General features: G+C 34.8%; 1 protein-coding gene across 1 annotated transcript in view; it reads left to right on the forward strand.

Annotated features, from left to right (window-relative positions):
• The window catches only part of LOC150106355 (serine/threonine-protein kinase 10-like), a 413234-nt gene that overhangs the window by 15744 nt on the left and 371565 nt on the right, over nucleotides 1–25925 (forward strand). Inside the window, exon 2 of the mRNA XM_090393096.1 lies at nucleotides 4674–4838. Within this exon, the coding sequence (XP_090249222.1) occupies nucleotides 4674–4838 (165 nt within the window). The remainder of the gene's footprint in view (nucleotides 1–4673; nucleotides 4839–25925) is intronic.

Here is a 25925-nt window from a genome sequence, read left to right on the forward strand (position 1 = left end):
TGCAGCCATGGTACTTGGTCAAATATCATCTACTCCAGCTGGCTTTCCACATTTAATGGCTTTTCTACCTCAACTACTGATAAGAGTCCCTGCTTGCATTATTGTCGAATATTTTCTGCAACCATTCGTGTCACCTGTTTCATTTAACAATCTATCAGTATTAAAATACAGATTACTCCAGATATCAAGAATATCTTCATCTTCAGTTTTCATGTCACCTTTGTCATCTCTGATTCCTTTTACAGAACTCTTTTCTCTATTTCTAAGCTTTTCAATATTCTCCAGACCATTTTGCCATCTTCATCATCATCATCATCAAATTCCTGCCATGTACCCTCAAGGGATGTACAGGATATGACAGTACTACATGAAAAATTTACATCATTACTAACTTCCTATCTACAATTTTCCTCCAAATCAGTCTGTTGCTTGTCAAGACTCCAACATTATCAGATCTTATATTTCTATCGTCTAAGGCACTTTGTACTGTATCAATCCACCTATATCTTGGTCTTCCTCTGGGTCGTTTTCCTGCCAACCTGGCAGAGAACACTTGTTTTGCTAATCTTTCCTCTCCCATTCTATTTAAGTGACCATACCACCTGAGATTAGCTCTGCTAACGCATTCCTGGATGCTGACAATGTCAAGTTCTTTCCTAATATTCTTGTTTTTAATATGATATTGCCATTGATACCATCTGTTCACGCCTCTAATCTTTCTCAGGACTCTCATATCTGCGGTCTCTAGTCTTTGGTCAAGTGTTTTACTTCTGACCCAGCTCTGAGATCCATAAGTTAAAACTGGTTTGAACACTGTCTTGTATACAGCATTTTTACCATCTTTCTGATATTTATTTTCTATGTTCTAACTCAAGTCTTGTGACTTTTGTTTAGATACTGTTACATATTCCTTCACTTTCTTAATCTTCTCCATATTCTCTCAGAGCATGTGCTGACTTACTTGATTTTTTATTTTCCATGTCTGTCTTTGGGCTGGGAGGCCACGTGGAAGGCCAAGGACTTGCTGGATAGATTATATCCGAAACCTTGGGTGGACGTGTCTGGGAGTCCCACCAGAACACCTGAGCTTGGTGGCGGAGGATCGTGACCATTTGAAGTCCCTCTTGCAGCTGCTGCCCCCACAACCCAATTAGGAAGGGTGGGCCTTGAAGATGGATGTCTGTCTGTCTTTTTAACTTCCCAAGTCTAGCGTTCTGACTTTCAAGCTACTTATTATTATTATTTATTTTATTATTATTATTTTTTGTTTTGAAGAATATTTGTACATATGATTCTACAGTTTACCTCCAAAAACTGTTCATGTTGATTCTTTTTGAAACTTGTACAAATATTTTTTTCTTTCATTGTGAAATTCATTTGCCAGTTTTGACATTCTTTCTCTGTTTACCAACATCACTTTGTCTGACACTATTAGTTTTCTATATGATGATTTCCCCTCCAAATGTAAATATTTTTGACTTTGTTATACAATCTGGATATTTCAGCTGAAAAAACAGTCTGTAAATAGATTGAATGCACTACCCTAGGTAGCCCTCTGTCCCTACTCCTAGCAAATTATTATTTGAACCATCTGGATGATAACACATTTTCATCCATTCCTCTTTCTGATTTGACTATGCTGGTGATGTTTTTGCTGTCTGGCTTCATTCTGAAAATGAACTTACCACCTTCCTACATCAGTTCTATAACCTTCCCCCCCACATATTCAATTCACCATGAAAAATAAAGGGCTGGTAGTTTACCTTTTTTTGGACATACTTCTTAATCATATAGCCTGTAGTATTGTCAACCAGTGTTATCAAAAACTTACCTTTACTGGCAGATATATACATTAAAAATACTCATCACACCTTCCAAAAAATCATTGTTATCTGGTCATTAATTAATAGAGCATATAATATTTACTCTTCTCTCCAACCACTTAGGCTTACAACAAGAGTTTCTCACTATCAAAACTTTAATGAAATTAAATGGTTACAACCCTCATCAAATCCATTGGATAAGTTACTTCTACCGTCCAACATCCTTATAAGGATTCTTCGCTAGACTGCAGGTTTCCATTCCCATTTCTGAGCCTATTGGTAGAATGCAGAAGAAGAAGATTTGAACAAGTTTTTCCTTAATCTCACATATTTTCCTATCACCAGAGTTTCTTATATTTTACTCTCTACGAAAGATAAACTGTCACCTCTTTAGATCCTTTGGATGTAATTTAACATACTTTGGGCTGACAGGCCATTCTATGAAAGAAAATAATTAATGAACATCAATACTATATTGAATATTTGAAACCTTAAAGTATGTTCTAGCACAGCATGGTATTGATGTGCCAGAATACTGCCACAGCAGAGTATCCTGTAGGATGAAGCTTATCTTCTCTGTAGGAGCAGTTTTAAATATGAACACCTTTTCAAAGAAACTTCCAAAGCCCTTTTATGTCGGCCTAATCAGAATTGGAATGATTGGCTCTCTCTCCCAAAAGTTTTGGAGATTCTTATCTTATGTAATTATCAAAAATAGTTTTCTTTAAAATATTCTTTCTCTAGCACATGGAAACTATGCTCAATGGACAAAATATTAGAGATACCTACCTAATAGCGTGTCGGTCCTCCTCTAATGTGAATAACAATCTGTACTCCCTGAGGCATTAACTTCACCAGATGCCAGAGGTAATTCCAGCCATGCCTGTTACAGCATTGTCCACAACTGCACTTTAGACTCACTCCTGGATACATGGATCTGATGTCTCACTCCATGGCATCCCAGATTGGATTTAAATCCAGGGACCTTTGGGGAAGCCACTGGATAGTCACAAGCTCAGATGAGTGTTCCTCGAGTTATGACTGGGTGTTTGCAGTTTGGTGGGGCGGTGCATTGTCCTCCTGAAACAGACCATTAACTACATGATGCTTGAAGGCCATGAAAGTGTGTAGGTGATCAGCTACCACATTTTGGTTGCTCGCAGCAATTAAGGACCTCTCCAAACTAAGGGGCCTAATGTGTCACATGAGAAGGTGCCACAAATCATCATAGTGCCACCATCTTTAACAGAGCTGACCTGGCACAATGTCAGCTTGGTACAACTGACAACCAGATTTATCTGGCCACACGACTCTGGTTCACTCTGCAGAGGTCCAGTTTTGATGAATCTGTCATGAAGCAAAATGCATTGTCCGATGACGAGCTGTCAACAGTGGTACATGATTAGGGCATCAGCTCCCATAGCTCATGGTATGCTGCCATCCACATGCTGATGCTGTTTGGACCTCCAACATTGAAATTGAATGTGATTTGTGCGACTGTTGCCCTGTGGTCGGTCTGTATGATCCTGGACAGTCTACGTCAACCCTGGTCATCAATGGAGTGTTTTTGCCACCACTTGCTCGCTGGGCACTGATACCTCCATTGATAATATACTCGTAGTAGACCCCTTGATATGGTTGCCCTTGAGAACCCTATGGTTCTTACCACTTGAGCGATAGAATGCACCGATATTACATCCACATTCAAAGTTGCTAAGATCTCCACATTTACCCATGTTTGTTGATTGCGATACACTGTTGGGATGCGATTCACTGATGTAAATAGGAGATGTTGGGATGTCCTGATGTCTCCTATTTACTATCTGCTTTCAGTTTGGGTACATTTCACTCTGTGCAGGGGGGCGCCAGTGTCAACTTCCCATCACCCCTATCTCGAATTTTGTCTATTGAGTATATATTAATCAGTAAACCCATTGTTATATTTACTTTGTATTCCTGTTCTCTGAATTGCTTGATGTTTCCACAAACTGATGATCTACTGTTAATATCAGTAAAATATCTGTGGTTTTCATTAAAGTTAATTACTGTTTTTGTTTGAAAAATTAAATCTACATATTTTCTTTAAAAGTATACAATTTTTTTAATTCCAAAGAAAGGCTAGTAGCTTGTCTTGGTTTATTCTTGCAGATGCCAGCAATATTGGAGGCAGTGGCTTCCAACAGTGAATTTTAGGACTTGGTTATGGTACCAGAATGATAATAGGTATATCATGTGTTTGGTTCATTGACCAAATGGACAGCATCTCTGCTGCTCTCAGCAAATAGGCTGTGGGTTTAAATCCTACTGTGGCAGGGATATTTGCAAATGTCTTTAGATGATATTTGTATTACCTATGAGATCACCATACTGGTATAGGCTTAAAGTAGCTTGAAAGTTTCATGTTTGTTATCTAGAGGTGGTTTCTAAATTATCTAACCCTTAGCCCATTAACCATTCCTGGTACTAATGTTCAATAAGTTGTGCAACCTTTTGTTATGAGTGGGATGCATATAAAAAAGAATCTAGCATTTGTGATATATTGTGTTTGGTGACTGTTTTAAAAGTAGAGAGCCATTTATAAAAAAAAAAAAAAAAAAAAAGAAAAAAAAAGAAAAAGAAAATGCATAAATCATTTCTGTAAAATATTTATTTGTTAGAGCCAATTGCATTGCTATTCTAATAATGTGATACAATCCTATATGAAAGACGACATTGCATTCAAGATTTTAATGTTATTTTAGTAATGATTTCTTTGACTTAAATATCAGAAGAAAATGCAAGTGTCCTTATTACACTTGACTAAAAATCAAACTCGTCATCTTTTACATGTGTTTGGAAACTTTTTTTAAGGCACAAAACAAAGAAAGTGGAAGATTAGCAGCTGCAAAGATTTGTGAACTGAAAGGAGAGGATGACCTTGATGATTTTACTGTTGAAATAGATATTTTAACAGAATATCGACATCACAATATTGTAGAACTTCATGAAGCTTTCTTTTATGAGGGCAAACTATGGGTATGTCTTTTTTGCAGTTTTTAAATATTATTTATGGATGGAAGAGTTGTAATATTTATGTTTTGCTTGGTCAGAAATTTAATTATATTTCACAAGAAATTATATTCATTTTAATCCATTACCCATGCAGGAGCAAACAAAATTTTTCATATTAAGCATCTCCATGACTATGTTACTCGTTTATAGGAGTTGTTGGCTTCACATCATATTGCCTCAGTATTACATAATTTGAAGTCGTTATCTTGGTATTCTGGTGTTTCACTCCCCCCCCCCTTCAGATGTGTGCATTGTCATGTATTGTGGGAAGGGTCACTACTCAGACTGGTTTTGACTTTTATTGATGTGAAGTACTATAGTAGGACAAGAGTTCCTAATAGGAGTATTATAGAAAGGAAGGAAGATCATTCAACAAAAGGTTCTCCAAAGGAAGAAGCACAGGCATATTTCATGTCATTAAAGCAGGCACCTGATGTAAAGGAAATGAGGAAGCTGGTCCATATTGAAGATCTAACAGAGTATGAAATCAATGCCATCAGGCATATAGAAATGTTTTGGGAAAATTTCAAATTTATGAGTGGGAGACTGACTAGTCTGTACCCTGAGTAGAAATCCAGCAGATACTTACCTGCTGGATTTCTGCTCAGGATGCAGACTAATCATTACTAACACTGTGTTCCAACATAAAGATGTACACAAGTTCATGTGAAAAGAAAAAAACATTCAATAAGAAAAACCTCATTGACTATCTTATTGTTCATAGCAATATATTCATGCTGGTTCAGGATATAAAAGTATATACAGAGGATTTGAAATTAGAAGTGATCATTACTTAATTTTAAGTAGGATAAAAATGAATAATATTGAAAAGAATAATATGAAAGTTTTAAAAAGAATTAAAGTTGAGCAGCTTTTAACAGGTGAACTGTAGCATCAGCTACACAAACATTATTCAAACATTTCAAGAAAAAATGAAATGTTTCAAAAACAAGAACAAAACCTTGGAGTCTCAGTGCAAACTCTAAAGAAAGTATTATTGATGAATCATCACCTAGGGAGGCATATGATAATTTATGATATGTGATAAATGCATATGATAAATAAGAACATAATGGTAGACACAAGAAGTTAAAGAAGCAGCCCTGGAAAAGAAGAAAGCATATCAAATAAGTTGGCAGATTCTCTAAAAGAATATAGAGAAAAATGTAAGAGAGCTAAGCTATGTGTAAAATTAGCTAAACAAAAGTCATTGGAATATGTTTCAGTAAGGAAATACCATGAATAGACATATTACTTAAAATTATAATAATGGAATTAATTCACCTAAAATATTATTTATTAGTAGAATTTTCACCTGAGTATCACAGGCATCTTCAGTACATGTAAAAAGCTAATTAAACAATAACTGACAATTCCAAAAGGTGCCACCTAAGTAGCTAATATAAGATAACTAAAAAAAGTCATTAAATTTCCTAACTTATTTAAAAAAAAAAAAGATAAATATAAATAAATAATATATATTATCAGTGTTTGTGGAGAGCTCCTGAACAGATAAGTGTCATTTTGAGTAATAATTGGTGAATTTGCATAGTATTGTTTACTTTTCGTATTTTAGCGTGTCTGGGTGATTTTTTGGTGTTTTCTGAGTATTTTAAATAATAAATTGATGGATACAATTATCTATGCACATGGCCCCCATAAAGAGGAATACAACAAAGATGACGTCCAGGTCGCCATCTTTGTCTAAAAATTTTAATTTAAAGGATTTGATTCAGTGTACCATTTGCAAAATGTATGCATTGAGGAGAGCAGTTGGAGTCTGATTAAACAATGATAGTGGAGTGAATGTGTGCAGAAGTGTAAAGAATGTGAGGATTTAAAGAGTGTTTCAGGTTATGAGAGTGATATCGTTGTTAAAAGTGAGAATCTAGAAAATAGTGATATGCGAGGTATGAATAGTGACAGATAGCTGTGAGAGTGGCGTTGAAAGTGAGAATGAAGGTAAACATACAGAACGAATGAATGAATTATTGGAGAATAAAAATGATGAGACCAATGCAATGAATGAGATTGCTTGGTTACGCAGAGCAATACACAGGGCAAATCAGCAGCTGGAGCGTTGGTAAAAATGTTTACCAAGCATACCGAATGATAAACGGCAAAAGTATGATAGAAAATATAAGAGTGTGATAGTGAGTGTAAACAAAATGAAAGAGCGAGTGTTGTATGGAGATTCCTTAGTAAGAGGTGTGTTAGTTGAGAGTTTAACAAAATCGTACCAACCTGGTGCGAACGTTAAGGATGTGAGTCAATTAGAATGCAAAAGCAGCGGGTGAAAGAATTGATAGTGGTAGCAGGTACGAATGATTTGAAAGGAGACAAAATGGCTATGAGTGAGGATATGAAGGAATTGCTTGAGGTAGCAAAAGAGAAGAGTGAGAGAGTTAGGATGGTGAGTCTGTTGCCGCGGTATGACAATGAAGAGTATAGAAGGAGGGCCATAATTGCAAATGACTTTATGTCTGGATGTGTGGAGTGAATTCGATGGGTGAAAGGATTTATATAAGATGGATGGTTTACATTTGAATGGATTTGGTGTACGGAGACTTGAAAAGGTGTTGTTGAATGTAGTGGAAATGGATGTGCAGAATCAGGGAAACTAGAGTTATTAAGAGGTGGGGGAAGTAGATATGCAGACTTTAGGGAGACAGTTGAGTGTATGAATGTATGTAATATGCCCAAGTGAGTACGAAAGACTACGAATCAGAATGGGATAGTTAGTATAAGGCATCAGAATAGGGATGGGACAAATGGACTTCTGCAATTCATGTATACTAATGCCAGAAGTATTAGGAACAAGAAGGAAGAATTTTTGGCCTTGGTTGGCACTTCCAGGCCACATGTTATTGGCATTAGTGAAACATGGCTGACAGAAGATGATATAGCTAGTGGGATTGAATGTGAGGGGTATGGTGTGTTCAGGAGTGACAGGGAGAATAAAATGGGGGGGTGGAGTGTTATTGATGATAGCTGATGAGCTCCAGCCAAGGAGAATAGAAGTGGAACTGCAGGATAGAGAAAAGAGCACATTTGAGGCTATTTGGTGCGAGATTGAAACTAGCAGAACAAAATATACAGTTGGGTGCTGCTATAGACCAGGTTCTCGTAGACAGGCTTATATGTTGGTTATGCATTTCTAAATCACTTAGGGAATTGAACAATTCCCTAAGTGATTTAGAAAAGAAAAAAAAAATATATAGACCAGGTGATGGAATAGATGGTGGAGATAGTATGCATAAGCAAATAGAAGAAATGAGTGGAAGGAGGGTAATTATTATGGGTGATTTCAACTATGGTAACATTGATTGGAAGGAGGAGAGGACACATGGGAGAAAGGAATTGGATTTTATGCGATTATTAAGGGATAACTATCTGCGACAACATGTAATGGAAAATACTAGCGGTCAGAGAGTGCTTGACCTTGTAATTGCATCTGAGAATTTGGCTGTAACGAATATGACCACGTTGCCACCAATTGGTGAGAGTGATCATAGGGTCTTGACTTGGGAGGTGGCTAAAGGTGTGGAATTTACAATTAAGACAGGGTACATGTGGAATTATTGGGCTGGTAAGTATGACAAGCTTAGGAGTTTGATTGGTTCAGTGCAATGGCATGCAAAACTGCAAGGGCTAGATGTTGATAGTGCATTGGAGGTGGTTAGGAGGTGTTTGCATGAGGCAATGGCTGACTGTATACCTAGAGTCCAAATAATAAATCAAGTAGAGGTTAAATGGATGAATAACACCATTAAGCTTGAGCTGCAAAAAAAGAAACAACTATGGAGGGAATTTAAGGAGAAAGGTGACCGGCAGGCACATGAACAGTATAAAGCACAGGCCAGAAGGGTAACGAGTGTGGTAAGAAAAGCAAAAGTGGATTATAAAAGAACATTAGCCATGCAGGCTAAAGAGAATCCCAAACAGTTTTTTCGATATGTTGCAAGTAAAAGAAAAAATGTATATGGCAGAATGATTTTAAAGAATGTCGATGGTAGGGAGGTAACTGAATCAGTTGATATAGTTGAATTACTGAGCGAGCACTTTGCAAGAATATAACATTGCAGGAATGAATGAACCAATAGATTATACGGGAATTGTGGTGAATGAAGTGGAGGTGAGTAGTCTATTACAAAACCTCATTGTAAATACATCTGTGGGATTGGATGGTATACCAGCTTGTGTCGTACGTGAAGCGGCTAAAGAATTGTCAGTGCCCTTGACCATTTTGTTTAATTTGAGTCTCAGGTCTGGGTTAGTCCCAAGGTGGTGGAAAGAGGGGAAAATAGTTCCACTGCATAAAGGAGGTTCCAAGACTGCTGTTGTAAATTACCGACCGATTAACATATCAGGAATTGTTGTCAAGGTCTTGGAGAAATTAGTCAAGAGAAAAATACAGGATTTGAATAGATAAAAATGGGATACTGTATGGGGGACAACATGGTTTTGTGAAGGGTAGATCATGCCTCAGTAACTTGTTCACGTTTTATAACACAGTGACGGCTGAACTGGATAAGGGTAATGGGTTTACAGTGATTCTACTGGACCTTGCTAAGGCCTTTGACAGGATACCACATGGAATTCTAATCAGTAAACTGCAGCATAGGGTTGGTGAGATGGATAGGAGGATGGTTGATGGAGAGATATCAGAGAGTGGTTTATTCAGGAGTACAGTCCAAAAGACAGCTTGTGACTAGTGGTGTGCTGCAGGGTTCTGTTCTTTGACCACTACTTTTCAATTTATTCATTAACGATATAGGAAAGAATCTGAGAGGAAGTGTTCACTTGTTTTCTGATGATGCAAAGTTGGGTAGAGCATTGGTGAGTGCACAGGATGTCAAAATTTTACAAGGTGATTTGGATAGTTTGGAGGACTAGGCTAAGGAAAATGGATGGCGCTTTAATGTGGCAAAGTGTAAGGTTATGCATTTTGGGGTGAAAAGATTAGCAGCAGTATATCACATTGGTAGAACCGTACTCTAGGAGATTGATGAGGCCAGAGATTTGGGAGTGTTGGTTGTTAGTGAGTTGAAGTTTAGGGGACACATTGCGAAAGTGGCTAAATCAGCTCATCAAATCACTTGGTTGCTGAAAAATACTTTAACAAACAGAGACAAACAAGTTATTGTTCCTCTGTATTGGGCCTTGATAAGACCCTATCTAGACTACTGTGCCCAGATATGGGCGCCAGGGTTTCTTCTTGATGGGGAGAAGGTGGAGAGGATCCAGAGACGAGTGACCAAGATGATAGCAGGTCTATAGAATGAACCTTATGAGAACAGGTTGAAGATTTGTGGGTTGCAATAATTGGTTGATAGGCAGAAAAGGGATGATATGATTGAGACATTCAAATTACTGAAGGGTTTCTATAAGATTAATTCAGAAGATATTTTTGAGAATAGGACTGGTAGTGGGAGGACTAGGGACCATACATGGAAGCTGGGCAAGAATGTGGTTAGCAAGTGTGTCAGAGCTAGGTTTTTTACTTGGAGAGTGGTGAATGAGTGGAATAAGCTGCCAGAGTCTGTTGTGGGTGTTATGACTGTGAATGAGTTTAAGGCAAGGCATGATAGATACTGTGTGAATGTCGAATAGTTGTTCTTGACATGATGTTAGGACCTCTCTCAATGAGTCTGTCGACTCCTTGGAGTTGCCCGAAATAATAATAATAATATATATACATACAAATTAACAAAGTTAGGAAAGATTAGCTGATTTTAAAAGTACTATTTCCCACAAAGGGGATAGACATAGACCACCAGATCTGTTTAAATTAGGAGAGTGAAGTAAAGTATCACGTTTCTAAAAGTCGGTTCCTCATTCCATGAGGAACCGACTTTTGTCTTGTTCCAATGAACTTTATATCAAGTGTTGATGCCATGCTCTACAAGTCCAGACTGTTCAGGTTTAAGGTATTGAATATATGACTTGTGTTCTTCTAGCCGAATAAAAGCACATCTTCCTGTTTGTTCAAAATAAGATAATCCAGAAGAGCAAGGAATCTGGTAGACACCTGGATAACTGATATGTGAATGCTTGTCCTTTGGAGAAGTGAGAAATGTGGAGATTTTTTCTGATGGGTCGAAAGGCAACAAAAATATTTAGTGGTTTTAGTACTTTTGCTGTTCATTCACTAATGCCTTGCACATAAGGGATAGGAATACACATTATTTCTTCTGTATTTGAAGAGGAAGATATATCAATACTACTCAAAGCTCTTTTGATGAAAGAATCCTTATATCCATTAGATAAAAAAGAAGAAATAATATATTTTGTTCTTCAGAGGAACTGTAATAGTTCCTCTGAAGAACAAAAGGAGTAGGCCCAATGAACCAGTGTGTTAATAGTTCCTGTGTTTTGATTGGGATGGTGATGAGATTCAGCATGGATATAATGGCCTGTATGAGTCTCTTTCGTGTAGACTGAGAAATGTTGGTTACCATCTGGATGGCAAAGAATTAAAATATCTAAAAAGGCTAACTGCTTATTTGCTTCTACTTTTAGGGTGAACTGAATCCTTAGATGAAGTACATTTAATTTAGACAGAAACTGTTGTAATTCATCAGAAGATCCATTCCAGATAGCAAAAATGTCATCTACATATCTGAACCAATGAGTAGTTCTAGGAGAAATGTTGTCAAAAATACGTTGTTCAAAGTGCTCCATAAAAAAGTCGGTAATAGCAGGAGAAATAGGATTGCCCATTGCTGTTCCTTTGATTTGTTGACATAACTTGAATTTAAAGGAAAAATAACTGGAATGTATTACAAAATCAAATATTTTTACAATGTCTGAAGGAAATTCTTGTTGCAGTAATTCAGTGGTGTCTCAGATAAAGGAACATTAGTAAATAATGAAACAACATCTAGACTATCATGATATTCGAAGCGTCCAAATGAAGCTCCGAAATTTTATTTTTGAAATCCAAAGAATTTTTTATATAAGTAGCAGTTCTTCTAGTTGAAGAAGTGAGTAAATTTGATAAAAATTTTGAAATTTTATAAGTGGGACAACCTATGCAATCTACAACTGGTCTTAACGGAATGCCTATTTATGAACTTTTGGAAGACCATACAATCTAGGTGGACGACTGAAGGATGTTTTAAGTTTTTTCTTTTGATCTTCATCCCATATAGATACATTATCTATAAGACAATTAAGTCTTTTTAATTGACTACCAGTAGGATCTGATATGAGAGAGCCTGTAAGTTGAATAGTTGCTGAGCAATAGACATTTTTCTCTCATATTCTCTTCTATCTCGAATAACTACAGCCTTCCCTTTGTCAGCTTTCATAATAATTAAATCATTATTATTCTTCAGTGATTTCAGTGCTTTTAATTCAGAGTAAGATCGATTAGGATGAGGAGGCTTGGCATTACAAATAATTTTTGCACATTCAACACACGTCCTGTTAGCAGGTTTTTGGGATAAGGATCGAATACCTCTGTCTATGCTATGAAAAAAATCCATCATGGGTACCTTATTTGGAGCAATGCCAAAATTATGCCCTTTTGATAAAACAAGACGGTTACTGTCTGTTAGTGGATAGCCAGAAACATTGATAACTCCTATCTGTATCACAGACATTAGTAATAGTAGATCCATTACTAAGATACAAAGCGACATGAAAACTGAAGATAATGATATCCTAGATCTGGAGTAATTACTTTCAAAGACTGTTAAATGAAACAAGTAGTGACAGATCACTAATAGAAAATATTCAAGAGGAGTGCAAACAGGAGTATATATCAATACTTAGGTAGAAAAAGGTCTCAGAACTTGAAAGTTGGAAAAGCAGCTGGTGTGGATGCCATTTGACCAGTAGTGCTCAAACATGAAGATATAAAAGTTTTGTGGTAGCTAATAATGCATAATTCAGACAGCCTGGTCAGAAGATTGAATTCCAGAATTCTAGATAACTGGACTAGAGATCATAGTTCCCATCTGTAAAAATGAGAATAAAGCTGGATGAAGAATTACAGATGAATTTCTCTTCTAAGTGTTCTGTGACACCAAGAAAAATAGTGGAAGAGAAATTTGAAGAATAGGCTGGGTTCAGGCCAAATAAGGTTATAATATTGGTTATCAAGATCAGATTTTCACTTTACAACAAATAGTTGAGAAATCATGGTAATATGACAAGGATTTGTCTTTCAATGACAAGTCTTTCAGTAAACTCCAGAGTAGTACATATTTTAAAGGTAAGTTGTAAGTTAGCAGTTAGAATTGAAAGAAATGTAGGAAGATAGTTTGATGTAAAATCAGGTGTAAGAGTGTGCTATCTGCACTTTTATTATTAAACCTGTTATTAGAATTGGGGATATCCAACTTAGCTGTTGACTATTTAGATGTGTTCCATTGAATGCATAAGATTCAATGAAATGAATATAGCACATATAAATAATTAAACACATTTATTCAATTCTGTGTTTTGTCTCAGTCACTGAGAAAACAATCATCATCAGGAGACCAGTATTCAAATTTCACAAAACAATAAGTCAAAAATTAGACCAAAAGCCTAAGTCCTATGAGAGGTGTACCCTCAGTGGATGCTGTTGGCTAGCCACAGCTGTTGGGTGGGAAGCCTAAGAATTAAAGTTTCCTGAATCGTGGAAAGTTTAATACAACTATATTTCTTAAGATTAGGTTTGATTTTTAAATCTGCTGCTGATTCTAAAGTCTTAAGTTTGTATTTGTTGAGGTGAAGCATAGTAGTATTTCTTCCAAAACATCTGCTGCCATAGGTGTGGTCAGTTAGATTTAACTGAATATGATTTGGGTACTTTACACGAAATGAAATGGAAGAAACTGTTTAATTATTTATATGTGTTGTATTCATTCCATTAAACCTCACAATCAGATCAAACTTAGCTCTTATGAGTATAATGTTCTACTCCTAAACACATCCAGTGTAAAGTTTCCAGGAATAACTGAATAACAGCTGTAAAAAATTTAAAAATAAGACATAATGATCATCATCAATTTCCTGATTTGTAGCCTGAAGGAGGTGTTCAGGCTACAATGATAGTACTGCATGATTAAGTTTACATTATTAGTACTGCATGATTAAGTTTACATTATTATTAATCTCCTATCAACAATTTTCCACCAAATTAGTCCATTACTTGTTACCACTCCCATATTGTTGTGTCTAACATTTTGCACTTCTAAGGCACTTCTGACTAAATCAGTCCACCTAGATCTTGGTCTTCCTCTAGGTCTCTTTCCTACCATCTAGACATCAAACATCTGTTTTGCTAACCTTTCCTGATCCATTCTATTTAAGTGGCCAAACCACCTTAGATTAGATTAGCTCTGCTCACACATCCTCAAATACTAATGTCAGGTTCCTTTCTTATGTCTTCATTTTTAATATGATTCTGCCATTGTTGCTGTCTGTTCACACTCCTATTTTCTCTCAAAACTCATATCTGTGGTACCTGGTCTTTGTTGAAGTGCTTTATTTCTATCTCAACTCTCAGATCCGTAACTTAAAACTGGTTTTAACACTGTCGTGTACTGCTAGTTTGGTATTTTGGCTAATTTCTCTCCTATTCCAGATAAATTATTCAGCTGGCTTCATGCCATACTAGTTTTGCTTATTATTTTGTGAGTTTCCAAATTTAATTTGCCATCTTCACTAAAAACTCTGCATAAATAGCTGAAATGTTTTATTTCTTCTGTAGGTTCTCCATTGAGAATCAGTTGAAGTTTTCCATGTTCCTGCCTGTTTTCATAGTTTTGGTTGTTTTTATTGCTGATTTTCATGCCAAAATTGTTATGTCTGTTATGCACTTTAGTTAGAGAACCTTGAAGACTTGCACTGGATGTGTTTAGAAGTACATTATCTGCATAAAGTAAAGAGCTAAGTTTGATATCTCTGATTTTAATATCCAGTTTAATACCACTTTCTTTCATAATGTGATCCATATAGATGATCAATAATAATGTGCATCCTTGTCTTACACCTGATTTTACATTAAACTGTCTTCCCATGTTTCCTTCGATTCTAACTGCTGACTTACACTTACATATAGACTACATATTGATCTGTATAATTTTCCGTTTACTCCATATTCTCATGATTTCTAAACTATTTGTCATAAAGTGAAAATCTGAAAATCTTGACAACCTCTATTTGAGCTATACTCAGCTTATTCTTTTCCAAGTTTCTCTTCTACAATTTTTCTCAATTTCTTTTCAAGTATGCTTGCATAAATCTTACCTGGAACATTTAGTAGATAAATTTTTCTGTAATTCTCATAATTTGCTTATTCTCCTTTTTATAAATGGGAACTACGAGAGCTTTACTCCTATCATCTGTAATTTGACTTTCTGACATTTATGCAGTGTAGCCACTGCCAAACCTATACCACCATATTTAAGCATTTCTAGTTGAATATCATCTGCTCTAGCTGCCTTTCCACAAGATTTTGATGGCTTTTCTACCTCAAGTTTGATATCATCTCAGGTGCTCACATTGGTGAGTACGGGCATGGCACACCCGAGACCCGAGCTAGACCTGATCTTATTTCCTACAATATACACTTAGTATATTATATCTGTGGACTGGTCTTCTGCTCTTCTTTCCTGTATTCTCCCCCCCCCCCCCACAATGCTATTAGAGCAATTTGAGGGGGGGGGGGCAAAGGGTTACTCATTCCTCTCAAACTGTAGTTTCCACTGTCTATAAAAAAGGCAAGCCTAGTTGCTCTATGGTGGCAGCCCCACCACTAGGATACGTATCATCATGCTAGTAACTTGTCATAGGGAAATGCATATTACTTTCAAGTCTCAAAGAAATCTAAACCAGACAGAAAACATGGGAGGAAAAACAACAAATTGGAAATGGTTAATCAAGTTTGGCAAAAGAAAAATGTGGTGAAATATGCTACATGGAACATTAGAGGCATAGCACATCAAGAAGAATTAGATAAAATTTTAAATGAAGAAAATGAATGTAAAACATTAAATGATGGTGAAAATTTAGCCTTAGTATTAATACACTTATTGAAGAACTTTTCACTAACTTTTCTCCATACAAAGTTACTGTTATTATCATCATCAGTTCCAAGACATTCAAGATTCGTCACTAAAAACGACTTTTTTTCTAGTCACCCAATTTACATGATTTTGACACCATTGGAAACATTTTTTGGTGTTGCTTTGTCAAAAAAAAGGCTTTGTTTTGTGAAAGTGAAATCCTTGACCATTCAGCCAATTTTGTACTGTGCGGTCACTTATCTTCACTCTGTAGTTTGATCATGCAGCATTAAGTTGTTTGGATGCTGAATGCCATATGGTTTTTGCAAGTTCACCCAGTTTTCTATCCTGTCTGCATGAGTTGGCATGTGGACGTCCACTTCAAGGTATGATTTTTACACTATTAGTCGAACAATATTTTTTTCCGAATGTCACATGCAGTATTAGCACATTTTAGTAATCTAGCTACTTGTCTTAGTGTTAAACTTTCCAAGAAATATATGGTGTATATTGCAGTCGTAGTATAACAACATTGATTGGGTACTTTTTGTTAGGGGTTGTAGAAGTGTGATGAAAGTTAAATAAAGCAAATTTAATAGTTGTTGGAGTGTGTGCCCCTGAAGAAGAAAAAGAAAATGATGACTTTTACAAACAGTTACAAGGAATATATAAAAAAATAAATAAAACGCCAATATAATTATAGCTGGAAATCTTATTTCCAGCTATAATTATGTTGTGTGTTCCTGGAAATCCTCCTATTGGTCCATTTTGATATATTGGTCCATATTCGCCTCCAATAGGAGGCGAATATACGGGCGCTATGAGCCTGTGTGCTTCCTATAAGGTTTGGCTAGGGCAACTCATAGTATGGTGATGAACGTATTTCTGCAAGCTCTCTGATCAATTTTTGCGCTAAACTTTTATAGTTTCTGTATTCGGCTTTGAAACGATGTTGGATAATATCCACTTAATTTATACAAAAAAATAAACTAGAGAAACAAAATAAAATTACAAAGTAAGATTACTAAATGATTTATGTATAAGAAATTTATACCAACAGAGGATTAATAACTATTTAGAAAAAATACAAATACATACAAAAGAAAAAATACAAGAAAATGAAGACATCGAGAAAAAATGGAATAAAATAAAAGAAATTATTGCATCAGCAGCATATGAAAGTCTAGGAATACACAAAAAAAATCATAAAAAAAATAATAATATATGAGACAATGAAATAAAAACAGTAATCAAAAATAAAAAGCTGGCCTTTCAAAGATGTTTAAGTAGCAAAAAACAAGAAGATGAAGTTGAATATAAAAAAAAAGACAAGGAATAGCCAAAAAAGAAACCAGAAAGAGAGAGAGAGAGAAAGCTGGGAAAAATTTGTATCATACCTAAAAATGATATATACAAAATAAGACCCACTGCATATAAAATACTAAAGCATTTGAATGCAGATATGAAAGAAACTGCAAATATCAATTACAAAATAGATTTAACCCGGCCCTGGTGAGGTGGGAAAATATAACAAAAGTGGTAAGATGGGATCCCACAGACCCATCCAAATAATGTAGTGTATTATAGAAATCCATATCTTTTTAATCAATATTAGATTACATATTGTTTAAGTGTCTTGTAATTTTACAGAATAAAAATGCAGATTCACAAAATTAACTCATGTTACTGACTAATTCTAAATCAATTTCACTATCATCTCCACTAAATGGGTCCTCGTCTGTCAAAGCGTCATCTATAAGTTGACATAACTTCTATTCTTCCTGCTCATAACTCATCTGGTAAAAAAAAGAGATATTATTCTCAAAATATCCTCTAAATATTTACGAAAACATATTTGCTTATAGTTGGTATATAAAAATATAGAAAACACAGCAGTAATGATAATATTTTAGTATAATATACACGAAAACAACTTACGTTTCAAAAGTAAATATAGTCACACTTTTGGTAAAGTGGGGTCTGGTGGACCCCAGCACACTTAACACCTCTGCACACTAAACTTGCTTGCTCACAACAGCCTGTCGTCTATGGCGTTGAGTAGTGGGTTACGGGAGGGGAAGCTATACTGAGGCATGACTCACTGCCATGCATTGTTAAAAAGTTATAGTCAATTTAAAATCTTTGAGGTCTGTGATACCCCACCTTACTAACGCTGGGTTAAAAGAATTCTTGGATTACTTTACAGATCTTTAGACAGTTCATACTAACATAAAAAAAATTATGCCCAAAACTTACAAAATGCTTTAAATGATATACTAACAATGAAAGAATTAAAGGGCGACCTAAGTAAAATAACAAATGGTAAATCAGCAGGAGAAGATGGGATAAACTCCAAACTGCATAAATTTTTGCTGGAAAAAAATTTCATCGGAGATTATTACAATTTTTAAATAAAATATATACAAATGGACAAATACCGATAGAATGAAATACAAGTATACTAATATGAGAGTGGTCTGAAAACTTCTTGGCCTAAAAATGAAAAAAAAACGAATTTATAATTTCAAAATTATTTTTATTTTTCAACATAATCTCCATTAAGATTAATACATTTATTCCAGCGATGCTCCAATGCCATTATCCTGTCCCTGTAGTGGTTCTCAGTAAGATCTGCAAAATATCCCACTACAGCTGTAATCGCCTCTTGATTCGAAGAAAAATGCTGACCAACGAGGAAGAGTTTTTGTTTTGGGAAGAGATAGAAGCCAGAGGGAACCAAATCTGGGGAATAGGGCGGATGTTCCAACAATTCATAGTGCAGATTCCTTAATTTTCCTATTGCCAAAACACCTTTGCGGCAGGTGCATTGTCCTAATTAAAGATGATTTTTTTTCATCTGCAAACCGTGTCTTTTCTCACGAAGTTTTTCGTTTAGTCTGGTTAAAAGATTGGAATAACATTCCCCGGTTATTGTTTTACCGTTTTCAAGATAATTAATAAAATGCCTTTAGCAACCCAAAACACCAATGCCCTGACCTTTCCTGATGATGGAACCGACTTTGTCTTCTTTGGTGCTGAACAACTGGCTTCTCTGTTTTGACTGCTGTTTGGATTCTGGTGTGTAATGGTGAATCCACATCTCATCCATAGTAATAAATCAATGCACAAAATCAGTTTTATTCTTGTTAAAACGCTCCAAGCACTGTTCAGAGATTTTCATGCACTTGCATGAAAATCTCTGAACAGTGCTTGATCTACTGAACATTGATCTGCTGTGAGCAAGCGTGGCACCTATCTTGTGCGAAGCTTTTTCATATGTAATGCTTCATGCAAAATATATCCTACACATTCTTTTGAAATGCCTATAGTCTCAGCAATTTCACGCACTTTGACTCGCCAGTCATCCAATACCATATCGTTCACTTGATCATTGATTTCTGGTGGTGTTACGCTTTTTGGACGTCCTTCACGTGGATCATCTTCAAGGCTGATATGGCCACGTTTAATCTCGGCAGCTCATTTCTTAATTGTCGTAAATGAAGGAGAAGAGTGCCCATAAACTTTTATGAACTATGAATGAATTTCTTTTGGCGTTAAACCTTCTTTTATAAAGAATTTTATAACCGCGCGGTACTCAATTTTATCCATTTCAAGGGATACAGACAACACTTTTGCTTCAGACAGCTGTATAAAACATAGTACTTGATAGAATGACTTGCAATTTCACATGGGTGCTTATGACAGATATACCAACTCAGAAAAAAAAAAATCTTTCCGATAGTGTTGCCATCTATGGTTGATGCCGAGAAGTTTTCAGACCACCCTCATACCTATATTTAAAAAGGAGATAAACCTACTAATTACAGAGGTATTAGTTTATTGAATACATGCTACAAAATATATAGTAGAATCTTTAATGAAAAATTGAAAATATACAGTGAAAAAATATTATTGGAATGTCAAAATGGATTTAGAAAAGGATGCTTTACAATGGATGAAGCTTTTTGTTTAAAACTACTTAGAGAAAAGAAAATAATTTAATTTAGAAACTCATCTTTTGTTTATATGTTATGAAAAAGCTTTTGACAAAGTAGGAAAGATATATACTGTTTGATATGCTACAATGAATAAATATACGTAATATTTTACTACATGCAATATTGAATATATACAAAGATAATAAAATAAATGAAAAAATGCCTGAAAAACAATCTATAAACCAAGGAGTAACACAGGGATGCTCTCTATCTCCAACACTTTTAATATGTATATTAATGAAATATTAATACAATGGAACACCTTAAACAATCCAGGTATAGAAATTTCCTGGAATAACAAAATAAATATGCAATTATTTACAGATGATCAGGTAATAATATCAGATAAGGCAGACAATTTACAAAGAGCAATGTATAATTTAAACATTATAGTAGAACAATTGAAATGAAAAATCTATAGATAAATCTTATTAATAATAAAATAATAGAACAGATAAATACTTTCAATTATCTTGGATGTGAAATATCATATGCAGGAGAAAAAGACATAAAACTAAAAACTTCAAAATTTTTACAGATTATTGGTCTGATAAATAGAACGCTCAATCCAAATATTGTACAAAAAAAAAAAAAACGCTCTTGAAAATATACAGTGCTTTAGCAGTGCCTACATTATTGTATGTTAGCAAAATTTGGGCAATAAACAAACAAGATAAAGAATTAAAACGAAATGAGATTCATGAGAACTGAAAAATACACATTATTAGACAAAAAAAAAAAAAGGAACAAAGATATTTTAAAAGAACTAAATTTTAAAAAGACAATTCCAAACAAAATGGGATAGAACATGTAAGCCGAATGGCCAACACTCAATATCCTAAACAATATAAAATATAAACCAGTTGAAAAGTAGACCTCAAAAGAGAATATTAGATAGATAATGAGATTGGAACAGACCAATATGGTCTATATCCGTAATTAGCATTATGTGGATTATTAATAATGCCATACTGCTGGGAAGGGAAAATGGGGAGAAAATTGGTGAATACATCTGCCAATGTGAGTAGGTTTTCTGTATAATGTAAAAGAGCAGTTAATATTTGAAAACGGTGTCTTATTAAGGCGTCTGGAAAGGCTAGACTATTGTTAATCTCTCTCTCTGTCTTTCCCTCTCCCATAGTAAAACAAATTTGTGGATGTTAACTGTTTAGGTGAAGAAGGAATTTGTCTAATGTGTTTGGGTTATGCAGCCAAATTGAGAACATCAACATAGCCAGGTAGAAGGCTATTCTTTTACTTTCTACAGAACTTAGAACGAGTCATTCCTTGACCGATGTTTTTGAACTTTGTGTACTGTCTTCCTTTTTTTTTCTAATAAATCTTATTGAATACTTTCTGAGTGATCCATGTATGTCATTTTGTTCACATCCATTTTGGTGTCCATCATTCCTCTTCTTTTTTGGATTCATGAAATTTTCAATGCTCGTTTATATGTTCATATCTTGAACATATTTATTCTTTTAACATCTTCCTTATTCATTGTCATTCCTAGACCAGATCGTTTGACTTCTCTAAATTAACTTTATGGTCTTTATTGTCTTTGCTTCAGAGAGGAGAGTAAAAGCAGATCTACCATGACTTTTGCTTAGCTACTTTTATGAATAGCTTTCATATATTTTTCTCTATTAATCTAAGGGTTCATGCTGACTTACTTGTCAGAACTTTCAATGATTTTTTTCATTTCTTTTCCAGGACTACATCTTTAATTTCTTGAGTCCACCAAAAAGTTCAAATCATGCAATTCATAGTATAAACAACTCTCAGAGGAGAAAAATAAATTTATTAAACTCACTAATATTTCACTGATTTTCTACCCAGCATCTTCATAGCACAAAATTAAAATTCTGACAAGCATAGCACTCAACTAAATTTTTGCAGAAACATTCAAATTGTAACTGAAAACAAACTAATGTCCTAACATGGCATCCTCTATGGGCTGGATAACCATAAAGTTCATTTGGAAAAGTCAGGCTGTCTAGTCTCAGAATGGCTGTTTCGCAGATCTTCAGCAAATTAAGAATGACAATGAATAAGTTGAGGTTGTGGGAGTGCTTCATAGCCAGTTCTGATTCTAAAAATAGTCTCTCAGATCTATACATATGCAAGAAGTTCTAATTTTCCTACATTAGCAGACAACTTCACTACGTGCCTCATTAGCTTAATCAGCATTTTTTTATTATTTTGCTAGTGAGTCTCCATTTTTATCCTGTACACAACTTTTTCTTTTCAGTCATTTTCTGCCCACTTTGGATGAAGGCCTCCTCTAGCCACCTTTCTCTGTTCTTGGCAATGGTTGACCAATTTTCCCCAACAAAATTTGATAATTCATCACTCCACCTTCTTTTAAGACATCCTTGGCCTTGTTTCCCTTCTTTTGGAATCCAGTTCGTTAGTATGGTGGTCCATCGCTCATCTTCTCTTCTGGATAGATGTCCAGCCCATTTCCATTTTAGTTGCTTATGGTGAAGAATGATGTCAGTGATGTGAGTCTGGCTTCTTATCCAGGTGTTTCGCTTTTTATCTTTTATTGTGATGCCTAGTATCAACCTCTCCATTTTTCTTTGAGTTGTTGCTAGTTTATTTGCTAGTGCGTTTGTTAGAGACCAAGTTTCACAACCATATGTGATGACTGGAAGTATACACTGGTTAAATGTCTTCCTTTTTCAACAGAGTGGGACATCATTGTTTTGAAAAATGCTTTTCAGTATTTTGAATGCACTCCAGGCAAGTTGAATTCTCATATTTATTTCCTTTTGTAGTCCACAGTTTAGATCAATGGGATGACCGAAGTATGTATATGAAGAGACTCTTTCGAAGAAATTGTTTTCTATTATTATGTTTTTTGGTGTTACAAAATGATTAAACATGATTTTAGTTTTTTTGCTGTATATTTTTAGATCGACTTTTCTGCTTTCATGATATAGGTCTTCTATCATTATATTAAGGTCCTCTGGAGTGTTTGCAACAATTATGATATCATCTGCATAGCTTAGATGATATCAGAGTTTCTTATTAATTTTTGTATCAAGGTTTGTCCAGTTTATATTATTAAATATTTCTTGAAGGACTGCTGTAAAGATTTTGGGTGATAGTCTCCCCTTGTTGGGCACCTTTTTCAATTGATATTTTATTGCTACTCATGTGGAGTTGGATCGTTGCTGTTGCAGTGTGGTATATTTCCTGGGAGGTCCATATATTCTCCAGGAACTCCCTGATTCTGGAGCACACAACTAAATAGTCGTAATTTTTCAGAATCAGGGAGTTCATGACTATTAGAGAATGTATGTTCTTTGTTCTTATATCCTGAACCAGTGTGAAGATATTACAACAATAACACAGACAGGCAATGACTTATTTTTTGTTCTCTCTCTCTCTCTCTTCTCTCTGTGTGTGTGAGAGAGAGAGAGAATTGCTGCATGTTTACCTCAAACATGCTGTAGTAATGATTACTCCATTTCCTGAATAGAGAGAACTAACAAGTACTTTTGCCATTAATATCAACTTTGCTCTTTTCAGAAAATTTTCCTAAAACACATCTATATGCAGAGCTTGAATCATGTGCTTATCTGCTAACCCATAACAACAACAACTAGCATGAGTTTCTATTCAATGGCCAATTTTATTTACATAACATTGGTTCTGTGACATTTCATGTCATATTGCTTTTATTATATTTTTACTTTGGTTATCATGACTATTAGAGAATGCCAGTTATTACAAATCCCTTTTTTATATCATTGCTGATTTTGCCATAATGGAACACCACTAATGAGAAGATAGGATAGGATATGTATGCATCATTTTATCTTTAAAGCATGCCCAGCATTCAGCACATTAACCAACTAACTGGAGTGCAGCAACCTAAAAGATGCACAGCACAAAGTGGTGAAGATATTACACTTATTTCATACCCAGTAATGGAATATAGAAGTTGGAAAGTTGGGAAATCATTTATTACAATTTTTTTTTTTTTTATTCTCCCAAAATCTATGATTTCTTTATACTGATTCTAAAAAAAAAAAAAAAGTAACCTAAATGGTTTTCTATCACTTGATGTGTAATATTTCTGTTGTTTAGCAAATCTTCATTTAACTTCTAGTATGGAGAAGACCACATTTAATAACAAGAATTAGATTGTATTAAACTAAACAATACTACTCAGCAAGTTTCATAAGTCTTTGGTAGACTAATATCATGAGGGATACAAGATGTGTATACACAAAAATACAGACACACACACAAAATAAAAAAAAAACTAGAACTTAATTACAGTTACACATAACAGATGTTTCAAACTTCAGTAGTCCAGTACATATAAATGGAGTGGCAATAAAAACATTGGATTAACTAATGTGCCAAGTATTTGAATAAAGCTAGTTGTTGTTGTCATGATATGAATATGACAAAAAAAAAAAAATCATATCCCATAACCATATCTCAACTGCATGGTTGTTAGATTTTTGATGAATGCATACTTGGTGTAGGATTAAACCTTGGTGTTTGTTATAATGTGTGAAAGTGTAGAGCATTTCTGAGGCTTCTTTAAGTTTTCTTTTAAAAAGTTAATTTATAAAATAGTTACAGCATTGTACACCAAGTTACACTAACACTGTATTTCTTGCGTGGAAGGCTAAGCCTGATATGTGCTTTCTTATCTTATCAATGTCAGTTACATGTTCAGACATGCAGATCTCTAGACTGTCTTGCCTAGCCCACATAGCATTTGTCACAAGAGCAATGAATTTTATATACTCCTGTTTTCTTTGGTGGATGTAAGAACCAAGAAATCTTATACATTGGGAAAGAAGTCACTTCAACATAATTACGAAGCAACACTGCAACTTTGTCCATAACACTGATTGCGTTTTTGAAATCTTGTTTATTAGATGGAACTGTCAGAGGCATCTAGCATTTGGTTAATCATCTTCAGTTCATACTGCTTCAGGTAACAAATTTCTTCATTCTTTGTTTTGTCACTTCATCATGTGACATCACTGATACTTTCTTTCTAATGCTTTCAAAGAAACTGCATGCTTTCAGTCAGATGATGTATCAGAAAGACAAGCCTACTGTGATAAATAGTTTTAATGGAACATGTGCACTAGACATATCAAAATAACTTTCATGACTTACACATGTAACAAAAATTATATAGAATTTTATCTATCTATATAATGGAGTGGAAATTGAATGGCCATCGATCTTCAGAAAAGGTTACTTTGGGCTAAAATGGTCCTGCCTACTCCCTTTGGAGAATAAAAAGTATTGGTAAGTTTTATACCAAAGCTGAAGATTTTAAAATAAATAATCATTTTAAATAATAATAGTAATGGAAGTGTTAATGATCAAAAATTCTGCTTCAAACATTTACATTTTTTATTGTATGTAAGTAGTGATATGTGTGGGCAAATCCTATTATACATTTTGTTTAATTGTGTAGAGCATATGTTGATAGTTTTTTATTGCTAAACTGGTTCTAGGTGTTTTTGATTATTTAATAAAAGTTTCTGCAAAGCTTTTTTTTTCTCTGTTATAATTCCATTTTTATAGAGAAAAGTTTGAAATGTTAAAAGCTAGTTGCCTGTTTTGATGGCTCAGTTTGGTAAAAGTTACTTCTCAAACATTGACTATTCAAGGTATGCATTTGAATTTTGTGTAAAGCACATATGTGTTTTAACAGCAACTTTATGAAATTGTATATAGCTTCTCAGCTGGCTTTGAAACTTATTCACTTTTAGCTTATGTCTTGTAAATAGTTTTCAGCATTATCTGCTAATCATATTCTACATGATTTTAAAAATACCTATTTAATTTCATAAGAGGTGAAGATCAGGATGGATAAACTGGAGGAAGGTGTCAAGTATCCTGTGTGATACAAAAGTGTCTAGAAAGTTAAAAAGGAAGGATCTACAAAATGGTAGTAAGATCAGCACTGAGTCATAATAGCAGTTAGACCTGGCAAATGACCAAGAGATGAGAGAAGAATTCATGTAGCTGAAATGAGAATGCAGAGACTTGTAAGTGATATA

This window comes from Typopeltis vanoorti, chromosome 5 (assembly GCF_054136105.1).
Source record: "Typopeltis vanoorti isolate ZY-2024b chromosome 5, IOZ_Tvanoo_1.0, whole genome shotgun sequence".
NCBI lineage: Eukaryota > Metazoa > Arthropoda > Arachnida > Uropygi > Thelyphonidae > Typopeltis > Typopeltis vanoorti.